We start from the raw sequence: 14,080 nt of genomic DNA, 5'->3' as shown, positions 1-14,080 counted from the left end.
ATGGAATAGTGTAGGTTAGATGGGCTTGAGATCGGTATGACAGGTCGGCACAACATCGAGGGCCGAAGGGCCTGTACTGTGCTGTAATGTTCTATGTTCTATGTTAATAGTTTAATTGCATTCCATGAAAATGAAACTCACCATTTTTGAGTGATGTGATCGTTTGTAATTATAGAGGGTAATTTGGTAGTTAACTGGACTTTTGATTATTGCTGGAAGCTTACTTTGTTGTCTTTTGGAATTGGATAATAATTTGCCAGTGATTTCCCTAAATTGATTGCATTTTTTAAATTTCCTTTTTGCTCTTCTCGGAGACTGTGGTCAGGACGTGAATCAGAAGCGTAAATGGTTGCTTTGGGATGAATTTTAACCAGGAGCAGCAGGCAGGTTTGGGTGAGCGTGTGGAAATCAAAAGGACTAAAAATGTAAGTCTGTCAGGATGCCAGCTCGAACCTGCCAACCTGTCCCTTTAACTTGGGTGCATTACACTGGATGTGCATAACAACCTCAGGTGAATGAGTAAAGGGAGTTTAAACACTGTAATTGTTCAACTGTAACACAGTTTTGAATCTAATTGTTCCTGAATTGGTTTCCTGGGCTACCTAAAGCTCTCCATTGAAAGCAAAGCGATAACACATTGGCAATTTGCACATTTAAAGGCAAATAAATGCTCCAATCAATTTCCAGTGATTACAGCTTTCTTTATTCACATTTTATTCACAGTGTGGTTGCTCTAAGAGTTCACTATCCAGTGTCAGAGTTGTTCACATCAGTAATCAGCTTCGGCCACCCAATATTGGAACTCTGATTTGATCACCAACTGTAACAACACCTGATGCTTGTACCTTTATAGATGCTGCCAGACCTGCTGAGCTTTTCCAGCAACTTTGTTTTTGTAATAACACCTTGCTGTTTCCAGATCAGCAGCTTAGTTCTGAGAAATGGTCACTTGACCAGAAATGTTAAATCTGATTTCTGTCCACAGACGCTACCAGACCTGCTGAGCTTTTCCAGTGATTTCTGTTTTTGCCTCCCTTTCTTGCTCTGCTGGAAGAGCTGTGATTCCAGATGCTCTGATTGCTTGTTAGCAGATGTCTACAGTCAAATAGATGAAAGCCTGCTCCTTCCTGGAGCTGGTGACAATGTATTTCAAGTTACTGTCAAAGTCAACACTATCCTGAACTTGTTAGTATTTGGATCGATTCCAGAGCTTTCCTGAAGATGTATGACACTGACTAGGGGATCCTGGATGTGGATAGAGTACAGACTGATGCAGTATTTACCAGGATGAGAAATTGAGAACTTCATCTGTAGTGCTTCCAGTAAGATGAACTCATTTTTGCATCTCTGGCTTGTTTCTCACAGGTTATCAACTTTATATAAATGACAATCTGTACGTCCTTGATATAACCAAAGACATGTTAGATTTGCAAGGGGTTCCATTCCATCAACATGCTGTTGATGTGTAAGCACAAAAAGAATGCAAAACACGGGTTCCTGTGAAATTGCCTTGATTCTTTCATCCTTTGGCAGTTTGAGCACCCTGATATCTTTTGATCTGGAAACGGATATCAAGTGTGACTGCCTAGATAGCCAAAGCTGGTCATTGACTGGTGACATCTGTGAAACTGATTATGTCCTAAGAATGGGACAATGTAAACCATATCTATATTAGATATGTTGCTGAATAAGTAATTTGCATGTGGATTATGCAATTCAAGTGCCTGGATAAATCTAGAAGTGCCCTTCAGTTCTAGACTGTCTCCCCAGAACAATTCTGGTGTACTCTCGTCAGCACAAATTGCAAGACATTGAGGGGGAAAAGAAACAAGTTGCAGATTGGGCAATATCTGTCGAAGAATCTGAGGAGATGGAAGGTGATAAAGCTAGTAAAGCGGTAAGCACGCATCGATCCTAGTGACAGCTGTTTTGATGTTAGATTCATTCATTGCTACTAAAGATAGCAATGCAAGTACTACATTCAATACCTATTCCTTGTCCACCAACCCTCACCCCTAGCAAAGAAATGACCGAGAAATCCTGAGAATAACCAGCAATCCATTAGATGTCCCACTCCCAATCCATAAATGATTGTTTTATATCAGACTGTCATGTCTTTCATTATCAGTCAAAGGAAAAATGTACTTGCCATCTGGTGGCTAAGAATAGGCACTACAAGAAAGTCATGAAATTAATAAATTTGTGATTGAAAAGGAAAGATTGATTATGGAATGTAAGTACATAGCCATTTTTACAGCAAAATTCAAGTTCTTTCTGGACAACGTGACCCAGATCTTCGACTAAATGAACTGTCAGTTAGCAGGGCTTTTGGGGAGCTGTGTCCAAGAAGACTTTGTAAACTTCTGCAGTGCACTATATAGACAGTGCACACATTTGCATTGAAGAAGTGAGTGAATGTTTGTGGATGTGGTACCAATCAAATAGGCTGCTTTGTGTTAGATTTCTCGATGTCAAGCTTCTCAGTGTCGGAGCTGTACTGATCCAGGCTAGTGGGAAATATTCCATCATATTCCTGACTTGTACCTTGTAGTTGGTGGTCAGCCTTTGGGGAGGTTGAAGATGATTTACTGGCTGTTGGATTCCTAAACTATTGCCTGCTCTTGTATCTACGTTATTTTTGTGCCTAACCCAGTTTCATTTTAGTCAGTGGTAGCCCCAGAATATTGATAGTGTGGGATTCATTAATGGTAATGCCATTGAATATCAGGGGGTGATGATGAAGATTCTTTCTTGCTGGAGATGGTAATTGTCTGACATTTGTGTGACATGACTGTTACTTGCCAGTTTTCAGCCCAGGCCAGATATTGTTCAGGTTGTGTCACATTTGAACTTGAAATACTTCAGGTGTGCGGAGCCACAAATGGTGCTGTACATTGTGCATTCCTTTGAGAATTGATTCTTTAAGTACTGGTGTTTATAATTTGATGATTATTTCCATGAATTAAAATGAAAACAATCTCAATGTATGAATTTTAGCCACAAAACTTATAGCAGTGTTGCAATGATCTCCTTGATGTTTTTGTGCTGACTTGATGCATTTTTGTGTGAAGCACTGCTGGCTTCTTCTAGTGAGCTGTAATTGAACTGCAGTGATGCACACCAGTTTATCTCCTGCTTACGTAATGATGTTGAAAGTACACTTTCATGTACTAATCATATGAACTAGCTGATGCAATGGATATCAAAATTAATAGTCAGAAGTGCAGGCTTCATTTTTCTTATTCAGTTCAGAAATGATCATTGTTAAGAAGCAAGATTACTCTTTCGTGGGATAACACAGTGTGGAGCTGGAGGAGCACAGCAGGCCAGGCAGCATCAGAGGAGCTCAAAAGTTGGTGTTTTGGTCAGAACCCTTCGTCAGAAATGGGGAAGGGGGACGATAGCACCCGAGGGTTACAGTGGGAGAGAGATCCGCTGACGTCTTTCCAGAGGGAGGAGGATAACATCTTCCAGGTACACATCCCTAGAAGAGGCTTTGGGATGCCTACCTTGAAGAAGTTATCCTCCTCCCTCCAAAAAGACCTCAGTGGATCTCTCTCCCACTGCAACCCTCTGGTAGTATTTATTTCAGAGCTCCCGTCCCTCTCCCCCATTTCTGAAGAAGGGTTCTGACCCAAAACGTCAACTTTCCTGCTCCTGTGATGCTACCTATCTGCTGTGCTCCCCCGGCTCCAAACTGTGTTATCTGTGACTCCAGCATTGGCAGTTCTTACTTACACTTTCCTGGGACTATTTAATGGGATGCTGAATAAGTAACACTTGAAGTGCACTTGACTTCTACTGAGACAAAGTTTGTGGAAGCACTGTGGTGATTTGAGGGTGGCATGGTGGCTCAGTGGTTAGCATTTCTGCCTCACAGCGCCAGCAGCGTGTGTTCGATTCCACCCTCGGGTGACTATCTGTGTGGAATCACAGAATCATAGAATCCCTACAGTGTGGAAACAGGCCCTTCGGCCCAACAAGTCCGCACTGAACCTCAGAGCATCCCACCCAGACCCATCCCCTTATAACCCACCCACAAGTCCAAAGACGTGCATGCTAGGTGGATTGGCCATGCCAAATTGCCTGTAGTGTTCAGGAATGTATAGATTGAGTAGTGGTGGGGTAGGTCTGGGTGGGATGCTTTGAGGTTCGCTGTGGACTTGTTGGGCTGAAGGGCCTGTTTCCACACTGTAGGGATTCTGTGATTGATGAAAATTGCCAAGTTCCTAGATCACTCTACACGATCAGGTAGGAAATTTACAAGAGGCCCATGATGAGATACAGTCACTGATATTACAAGAGGATGAGAAAAGTTGTTGTAATACTTGTTGGCCTTGCAATGCAACCAGGACATTTTAAACCTTTTCTATTCATTCATGCGATATAGGCATTGCTGGCTGGGCCAGTAATTATTCCCCATTTCTGACTGCCCTTGAACTGAGTGGCCTGCTACATCATTTCATAGGGCATGCTCCATGATGCCACATATACTCTCATTATGCAGCTCCTGTATAATCTTCAGTATTTAACATAGCACATGTTGCTGGACTGGTGAGAAAATCTCTATAACCCGTTGAACAGTGTGACATGCACCCACAAAGCAGTTTGTACCAGGTAATTGGGAAATATTTCGTCTTATGCCTAACTTGAGCCTAGTAGATGGTGGACAGCCTTTGGGGAGGTTCAAAACGATTTATTGGCTGGACAGTGGTGATCAAAGATATCTTGACCTCCACCTGATCTTTCACTCGAATGTTGAGATATAGGGGTGACTTTGCCTGTAATGCAGTAGACTCTCAGACAGTGATCAATAGATTGTGAGTCAGTCTGATATTGCCAGTATGTTGGAGCCCACCACTTTCCATAGTGGAAAGAATGCATTCCAAGCGCGGCATAGTACTCTGTCACAAGTGAAACAGTGCTCCTTCCATGCTCCCAGCCATTGATTGGAGGCTAACCAACAGGCCAGTGTGCCAAATGTTTCTGGTTTACAACAATGGCAGTGTTTTTCTTTAGTCTTCCCTAATAAGATGCACATCTGAATTATCTCCTGCGGAGTTGGTATATGACATCGCCATTATTGGGATTTGCACAAGAACTTTCCTGTGTCACTGGCCTTGCCGCAGTCTATTTGCCCTGATTGCTTAATACGTGTAAATCCCAATTAAATTGGTCTTTGAGCCAAATCTAGTGACAGGGTCTTAGCTGGTGGCTGAGACTGTAATGTCAAGTGATAGTATTTCTTTTATAAACGTCTGCTGAAGCTGCAGCAGTTGACCAGATGGCAAATCCTGACCACCATATAATCTGATAACACAGAAGTGGGAGGGCTGAGGGAAATAAGTTTGTGGTCAGTCCATCTGTAGAGTCTGTTAATGGTGCCTTTTAGGATGAAGACAAAGTGAAGGGAAAAGTCAACGACTCACTGTCGTTCAGCAGAGCCATTGCCTAGTGCCGCAGTGTTCTGACATTGTTACCTATGGTCTTAAGCACAGTTTCCTTCATGGTGATGAGCGGATGAAACCACCTGTTCTTTAGGTTGCCTCTTTGTTGAGGGAAAGTCTTCGCCTGCAACAGGGCAGATTTTCAGTAAGCGTATATCATCATGGGCCTTTTTGTAAATTGTGTCCCCTGTGACAGGAAATAGATAAAATAAATTTCTGGCCTATATTTTTCTGATACTCATTTGTTTTTGATGGCTCGAGTTAAGTTTATTTTTTGGTGGAGAAATAAGGTCTTCACAGGAAAAGTAATTTGCGTGAAACCACAGACATATGAATTGTTCCTAATCTTTTGTTTTGTATTCTTGATGGACTATTTAGACAGTTGAATAATGTACATCTTTATAACACAATGAATTTTGTAACGTGCATGTGGCAGAATACCCATGATAATTGCAACATACATTCAATCTTCATTTCATTGAAATCATTAAAATGTTACATGTCGCTCCTCAGAAGATTGATAGCCTATAATTGCACTGATGAGACTTGCAAAACTGTGAAAAAGATAGTATAAAAGAATATGCAATGTTTCATTTTATATCAATTTTTTCCCATGTAGGATGACGGGCAGAGAATTCTTCACTCGATTTCCGACACTTTATCCCTTCCTCCTGAAACAACTGGAGATGGTGGCAAACACAATGGACAGGTAAGAGACTAAGTGTTTACATTTGACAGTTTGTGGAAACTTGGCTTGGAACTGTTTTTGCATCATCAGGCTTATCATTGAAAAATTTATTATGTTTTACAATTTAGATTGTGAATATTAGAGCACAAAAGTGACCCCGTTTTGTTTGTGATAGCTGTTTTCTAGGGCATTGCAAAATTAACCCCACTGCCCTGCTCCCTCTTCACCTTGTAGATTTTGCTTTTACTGTATGTTTATCTTCTTTTTCTTTCTCACTACACCATCCCATATTTGAATATCCATATGAATAAAGAATTTTCTTTCTCTTCTCACTCTTTTGGGTGAAGATATTAAATTAATGTCCTCATCACCGATGTCCCCACAAAACATAGTTTTTAATATTTAGTCTATCAAAACAGTTCCCCATACTTCCGTTCAGTATCTCAAGGCTGCTCATAACAATAGTTGCAATCTTGATAAGCCTTTGTCTCTATTGCTGTCATGCTATACATATACCTTCTGCCTTTTCAAATTACTAAATACTGTGCCTTTTTTCCTTATTTCCCCCTCCCACGTCCTTCCTCCCTCCAGCATTGTTAAAATTGTGGTGAGAATGGTTATTCTTGGTACTATTCTGCAATAAGATTTTCTTGACCAAGTATTTTGTAAAAGGAACCAAGATATGGATCATTACAGATCAAAAGCTACAATAAGCCTGTAATGGTAGGAAATTAAATTTTGACTGTAATTTAGTGTGGCATTTGTAGATCTGAAGATGAATCTGTTGAGATTTGATGAAGAATGTTAATAAATAGTCTTTTAGTAGTATAGAACTTGAGCATTGCTGAAAAAAAACTTGTCAAAGTTTTTCACTTTGCACTCATTAGGATAATCTTCAGGAAGTACCAGCTTAAAAGAAGAGCAGCTAATTATTGGCATATAGATTCTGATCAAGGTATTGTGTGGCAAATGAACCAGTTAGATCGTGAATGGCAGTTAACTGTTAAATTTTATTTAAATTTAAACTGGCATGTTGACCCTGGTCAAGGTATTGCCCTAAGAAATGAACCAAAGGATGGCCATCACTGGTTTAGTCGAGTTGAAACCTGCGCAATGTGTGTATTTGTTCTTTCTTTCTGCTACAAGTACTCCATACTGCGAGCCTGACATTCTGAAATTGTTTGGAACACTCTTGCTAAATAATCCAGTCTCTAATTGTGGAATCACATTTAATCAAGGACACTGTTTTGAGTATTGTAACCACAGACAGTTGGGTACGGTCAATACTTTGCTTATTGTGAACAACCGTTTTATGTGAGCTGTCAGCTTTTGGGACATTTGGAGTACAAAATTAACATCACTGAAATTTGAGTACCATATTTTCCATTTGTGTGATAAGCATAATGTTGGTTTTGCTTGATTTTAACAATTTGTTCGTAGCAATTACCACGCACATCAGCAACATGAACCAGATAGCTTCATCTGTTACAGATGTTTTCGAGAAATCTTACCTTTCCTAGATAATCTGAGATAGACTGTACACTTTTTAGGACCAAAAATGATATAAAAGAAGCAGATAGGTTGAGGCAGCTGTGTCAGGGAAATACAAGTGGGCAACCTTGAAATGGACAAATAAATAAGAGAACATGAAGCCAGAAGATAAACTACTAGTCAAGTCGGATACAGACATGTGCCAAGTTTGCGAAGTTTATTGTGAAGCTAAATGCTTACCTTTGGTCTGGTCAGTAATTTGTTGATGGAAATTTTGATACATATAAGAGTGTGTGGTCCAAAAAATCTGAGAACAAAGGTGCATTGGAGATGTTGAGAGAAAAAATAGATATGACTGTCATTTGTACCCATGTGCAAGCTGACTCCATGTTATCAGCCAATGTGGTCAAGGGACGACATTAAGAAGAGCAGATCAAGAGGGATCCTATCTGGAGAGGGAAACTATTGCTTGAAGTGTTCTGATTATGATTGGATAAGTAATAAGGGGAGTTCCACTATACTGGACAATGGTAAAAAGACATAGAAAGAAGATGTTATCCTTAACTGCAGCAGTTAATGTGCATGTAATACCTTATATGCCCATGGAATGTTACAAAGATCTTCACAAACAATTGGACTGAAATCACTGTTATATAGTCTAACACAGAAACCAGGTTGCAGACAGCAAGGCTCCATAAATAGTGATAGGATGAAAGAACAGATAATCAATTTTCATTATTCGGTTCTGATGAAGAGCTACTGCTCTCGAAATATTGACTACGCTTTCTCTTCACAAATGCTGCCAGACTTACTGAGCTTTTCCAGCAATTTTTGCTCTGTTTCAGCATTCAGTAACGAGTAAATGTGTGCCAAAATAACTGTGCTCTTTAAATAGCACCGAGAGGCCTTGCAGAGCTACTTGCACAAACAAAAGTTATAATGTATATTTGTAAGATGGAATTTAAATAGCCATAAATTGCTAACATTTTTTTCCACTTCTGTAATCTGAGACTTCTGTGAGTTTTATGCTGTTGTATGTTAAGTTTGATCTAATGTCACTCATTAATGCGAATTAACCAAAATGTCCCTTTGGCCAAATATTAAGAATCCCATAAAGTAACAGCACTGTTGTATTACATCTCTTCATTGTACCCGTCATGATTGGAAATATTCATTCTTGTTCCCTTACCCCATGTGTGTAGTGATTCTGGTGTGCTGAAGCTCCATCCTAACCTGTTCCTGTTGCTGCTTGTTCTGGGTCGTTTATATCCATCACCCTTAGATGGCACTTCCTCGGCTCTCAGTCTCGCACCTTTTGTGCCCTTCATCATAAGGTAAGGCACCCGTAACAAGTAAGCTTTTGAATTACAAATTTGATGCATCACAGAATGTGCTTTTATATGTTTTAATCAGATTCTTTTAACTAAGGTTTATTTGCATGTTTTTTTCATTACAAGATGGAAACTCAAACAAATATGCAACTGCATGTGTTACCATTATCTATATATAGATCTATTACATAGTATAAATTACCTTTATTCTTCGCTGAGTGAACGTTGAGTTCGAATTGCAAAAGTTGCTACTGTGCTAATCTGCATTGCTCAAAGGTAGGGGATCCACCACCTCTTTTGAGCTAAAGTCTAGTACAGTTCTTTGTGCTCTAACAGTATGACATCATGTCTGACAATGAATGTGATGTGTAGGTTACACATACATTAAATGTTTGAATAAGAGGCAAATATAATATTGTTTACATAAGGACATTGAAACTCTACTATTCAGTCAATGTACGTGAAGTTACTTGAGCCTGATCAGCTATTTTTGGAATACTTCAACAAATTAAACTGTCAATGGTCAATGATAGTGGAAACTGCTGATGCTGGAGAATCTGAGATAACAAAGTGTAGAGCTGGATGAACAGAACAGGCCAAGCAGCATCAGGGGAGCAGGAAAGTTGACGTTTTGGGTCTGGACCCTTCTTCAAAAATGGGGAGGGGAAGGGGATCCTGAAATAAATAGAGAGGGGGAAGGAGGTGGATAGAAGATGGATAAAGGAACAAATAGGTGGAGAGGAGACAGACAGATCAAAGAGGTGGGGATGGAGCCAATAAAGGTGAGTGTAGGTGGGGAGTTAGGGTGGGAACTGAAGTTGAAAGACATTTAGATAAGCACTGAATAGAAAAGTTTTGGAGGGACATGGACCAGGAGCAGGCATGTAAGACGAGTTTAGTTTGGGATTATGGATTAATTGGATCAAAGGATCTATTTCTGTGCTGGATGACTCAATGTAGAAATGTTGCTGTTCTAGACGTAGTATCCAGAGTACACTGTTGTGTGATCTTGGTAAATCTGAACCTATAAAGTTCAGGAGTTCCTAGGCAGTGTCACTTGAAGAAACGTATTTCATTGAATTACGCGATTTTCCCAGGGTCTTCTAATTTGTCAAAATGATGTTACTTACATTTGATTTGGTAAGAAAAACAGACTGTTTGTGCACTTTTATTTCTAAAAATTTGATCAAGGGATATCAGTGTTGCTATCTATGCTAACATTTTTATTGCTCAACCCTCTAACTTTGAGGAAATGAGCTGCCATCTCAAACTTGTAGGTGTACCCATAATGCTGTTGAAAGGGAGTTCCAGCATTTTGATCCAATAATTGTGAATGAACAGCAATATAGTTCCAAATTAGGATGGTGTGTGGCTTGAAGTGGAACTAGTAGATGGTGGTATTTCATCATCCTTTCAGATGGTAGAGGTTGCATTTAAAAGGAGCTATAGAGGTAGCTTGGCAAATTGCTGCAGTGCATCTTGCAGATAGAGTTCAGTGCTCAGTGGTGAAGGGACAAGTGGGGCCCAGTCAAATGGGCTGCTTTATCCTGAATGATATTCAGCTTCTTAAATGTTGTTAGGCCTTTGCTAATCCAGGCAAATGCAGCACTCTGAATTGTACCTTGCAGATGGAGGACAGGCTGTGGAGAGTCGGAACATAAGTTACTCTTTATTTATAAAACTCATGCTAGAATTCCTAGCCTCTGGCTAGCTCTTGTAGCCATAGAATTTCTGATGGTTCCAGTTCAATTTCTGATCAGTGGTAATCTCCCCCAGGATGCTAGTAGTGAGGGGATTCAAAAATGGTGAGGTCACTGAACATTATGTAGGACAGTTAAGTTCTCTCTTGTTTTATAATCCTAGCTGGTGTTATTATGGACAAGTCAGGTCCCAGACTGAAATCTTGCTTGATGGATCACTTTTCACTGTTCTTAATCTTATCATGTGATCCTTCACTGAAAAAGAAGGGAGCTAAGCTGCTGATTTTTAACAAAAAATAAATTTCTTTTACATAAGAAATGATTACGTAGAATAAACCAAATTATTTGCTCTCAGCACAAATGTAAAGGTTTCAAAATAGCATAAAATACAATCCCATTAATCCCAAAAACACACTTTTACGGTACTCTCTCTAGAAAGAATTCCTTTCTCTTTCACAAGTAAAGGGCTTAATTTAATAGTAACTTCAATTTACCACCTTGAGGAACTGTTAGCTTCTTCCTGGAGCCTTTATACAACTGAGTTTAGATTCTCTCAACTTCAAATAATTCAGGGATGACCCCTGTCATAAAATTTCGCCCTGTGTTTTTAATTGCTTTTCTATTAAATTACCATTGTCAAACATATGCCAATCACTAAATTTAATTGTTCCCTTAGTTCTTTTACCCCATCAGTGACTGTTCTTTACTCTTGGAAATATCCTTTGTAAAATTAAAGGATCAGGCTTTGTCACAAACTGGTGTAGTCTTGTACTTATGTTACAGTCACTGAAATCCAAAAGTAATTAAAGGTATGAAGGACCTTTAAAAGCTGTTCTCTTTTTTTACAGTTTTGCAGCTTTGAAGAAGGAGTATTAGAATTTAGAAATATGCTTTAAAATTTCTGCCTGCCATGGACCTTCCTGTCTTTGGTGCTTCCAACTTCATGTAATGTTATAAAATTAAACAAGAAAGAGTCTAGACGTTGTCTTTTTATGTTCAATGACATTGCCATTGCTGAATACCCCATTATCAAAATCCTGAGGGTAACCAATGACCAGAATCTGAACTTGATCAGCCATATATGTTCTGTGGCTGCAAGGGCAAGTCAGACCTGGAAGTTCTGTGGTGAGTAACTCATCACTAATGCCCGCCTACCATGTACAAAGCACAAATGAGGAATGGGATGGAATTCCATGTGCCTGTATGTGTACATCTCTGACAACACCTGAAGCTTGACAGCATCTAGGAAAGCACTCCCTTGATTGGTATCCTGTCTGTCACCAGTAACATTAACTAACTTCACCACCAATGCATAGTGGCAGCAGAAGGGAATGCAGTAAAGATTTATCAGGTGGATTTCTGAATGGCAAGACTGATTTATGTGGAGAGGTTGAATTGGTTAGATTTATATTTTTTGGAGTTCAGCAGAAGTGGCGGAGGGGAGGATGTGATGGAAACTTGTAAAATTCTAACAGGACTAGACAGTTAGATGCAGGAAGGATGTTCTTGCCAACAGAGGAGTCCAGAACCAAGGATCACAGTTTAAGGATTCAGGGTAAACCATTTAGTACTGAGATTAGGAGAAATTTCTTCACCCAGATGGTGGTACGATTAAGGAATTCGCTAACCAGAGAAAGAAGTTAATGCCAAATATTATATGATTTTGAGGATGTAGCACTGGGTTAAATGGATCAAAGGATATGGGGGTTAAAGCAGGAATGATGATCAGCTATGATCATAATGAATGGTGGAGCAGGCTTAAAGGGTGTAAGGCCTACTGCTGCCCCTTTTTCTGTATTGCCATCCACAAGATGCATTGCAGCAAACCACCAAGGTTCCTTGAGTAGTGTCTTCCAAATCCATGATCTCTCCAACCTAGAAGGATATGAACAGCAGATGTATGAGGACATCTCCACCTGTACATTCCCCTCCAACTCATTTTGACTTGGAACTATACCACTATTCCTTTACTGTCACTGGATCAAAATTTTGGAACACTTTTCAGAAAGCACTGTTGGTATTTCAATGCCCCAGGGACTGTAGTATTTCAAGAGGGTGGCTCACCATCATCTTCTCCCAGGTCAGTTAGGCATGGCAATTAATGTTGGCATTGCTAGCATGCCCACATTCCTTTGATGGAGGAGTATGGTATGTTTTATGGTATTTACAATACCAATAAGTGTAAGCCCAAAGAATGTTAACACTCTACTTGACTTTTATTTCTCCTGCAGCAGGAGATGTAGGACCTATTTCACTCAGCGAGCCTGGCCTGTCATTCAAATGACATTTGGTTTGGTTTATTTGTTGTCACATGTATCCTGTTACAAATTTCGAAGCAAAGTATAGTGTCATCACTGTCTGGAGCCGTCTTGAAACACAGAAAAGTAAACGAAAACACAAAATGTAAAGGCAGAAAAATATGGAAGTAAAGGAAGTGTCTAACTTTACAGTCCTTCTTTTTAAATGCTTTGTCATGGGCCACTGGTGGCCAGGCACAAGACCCTTTGCAACACTGCTGCCACTGCAACAAAACCCATCACTCATTGCCATCTGGTGTCCTCCGACAGCCTCGCCACTATGAGTCCTCACCAGACCTTACAAATGCAGGTGTCACTGATGCCGTTGGCGGCCCAAACTCGTCTCTGCCTCCATGAGCCTGCGCTGGAAGCAGACACTGCTGAGATCCCAAACTCGCCTCTTAAACAGAAGTGGTGAGTTGGCACTAGACCAATACTAACTGTTCCCTCAACTTTTCTAGCTGTTCCTTAAATTCCACTTAAACCTATAGCTATGGAGTGGAAACTGTAGATGACTCTGCCTCTTCCAAAGTTCATACATCAATGATAATCACAGCATTTCAACTGTTCTCCATATTAGATGAATTTGGGTAGTATAGACTGGTTTATCAAATGTAGAACTTTAGTTTGCTTTAGCATACATGTTACATAATTATTTTCGGGATGTATGCCTCAGTTAATGGATTTTACTGGACAATTCTCATCCTACTTTCCTGGTGAAGATAATAAAATGTGAGGCTGGATGAACACAGGCCCAGCAGCATCTCAGGAGCACAAAAGCTGACGTTTCGGGCCTAGAGCCTTCATCAGAGAGGGGGATGGGGTGAGGGTTCTGGAATAAATAGGGAGAGAGGGGGAGGCAGACTGAAGATGGAGAGAAAAGAAGATAGGTGGAGAGAGTATAGGTGGGGAGGTAGGGAGGGGATAGGTCAGTCCAGGGAAGACGGACAAGTCAAGGAGGTGGGATGAGGTTAGTAGGTAGGAGGGTAGCATTTCCTGCGGTTGCAGGGGAAGGTGCCGGGTGTGGTGGGGTTGGAGGGCAGTGTGGAGCGAACAAGGGAGTCACGGAGAGAGTGGTCTCTCCAGAAAGCAGACAGGGGTGGGGATGGAAAAATGTCTTGGGTGG

The 14,080-nt window shown here is 40.4% G+C and overlaps 1 protein-coding gene across 2 annotated transcripts in view; it reads left to right on the top strand.

The window, feature by feature from the left end:
- The window catches only part of thada (THADA armadillo repeat containing), a 387,510-nt gene that overhangs the window by 166,739 nt on the left and 206,691 nt on the right, over positions 1-14,080 (top strand). For both annotated transcript variants that reach the window (XM_048536483.2, XM_048536484.2), the window contains exons 26-27: positions 6,067-6,156; positions 8,829-8,960. In XM_048536483.2, coding sequence (XP_048392440.2) covers positions 6,067-6,156; positions 8,829-8,960 — 222 coding nt within the window. The remainder of the gene's footprint in view (positions 1-6,066; positions 6,157-8,828; positions 8,961-14,080) is intronic.

This window comes from Stegostoma tigrinum, chromosome 9 (genome assembly GCF_030684315.1).
Source record: "Stegostoma tigrinum isolate sSteTig4 chromosome 9, sSteTig4.hap1, whole genome shotgun sequence".
Classification (NCBI taxonomy): domain Eukaryota; kingdom Metazoa; phylum Chordata; class Chondrichthyes; order Orectolobiformes; family Stegostomatidae; genus Stegostoma; species Stegostoma tigrinum.
This window is presented reverse-complemented; position numbering and strand designations above follow the sequence as displayed.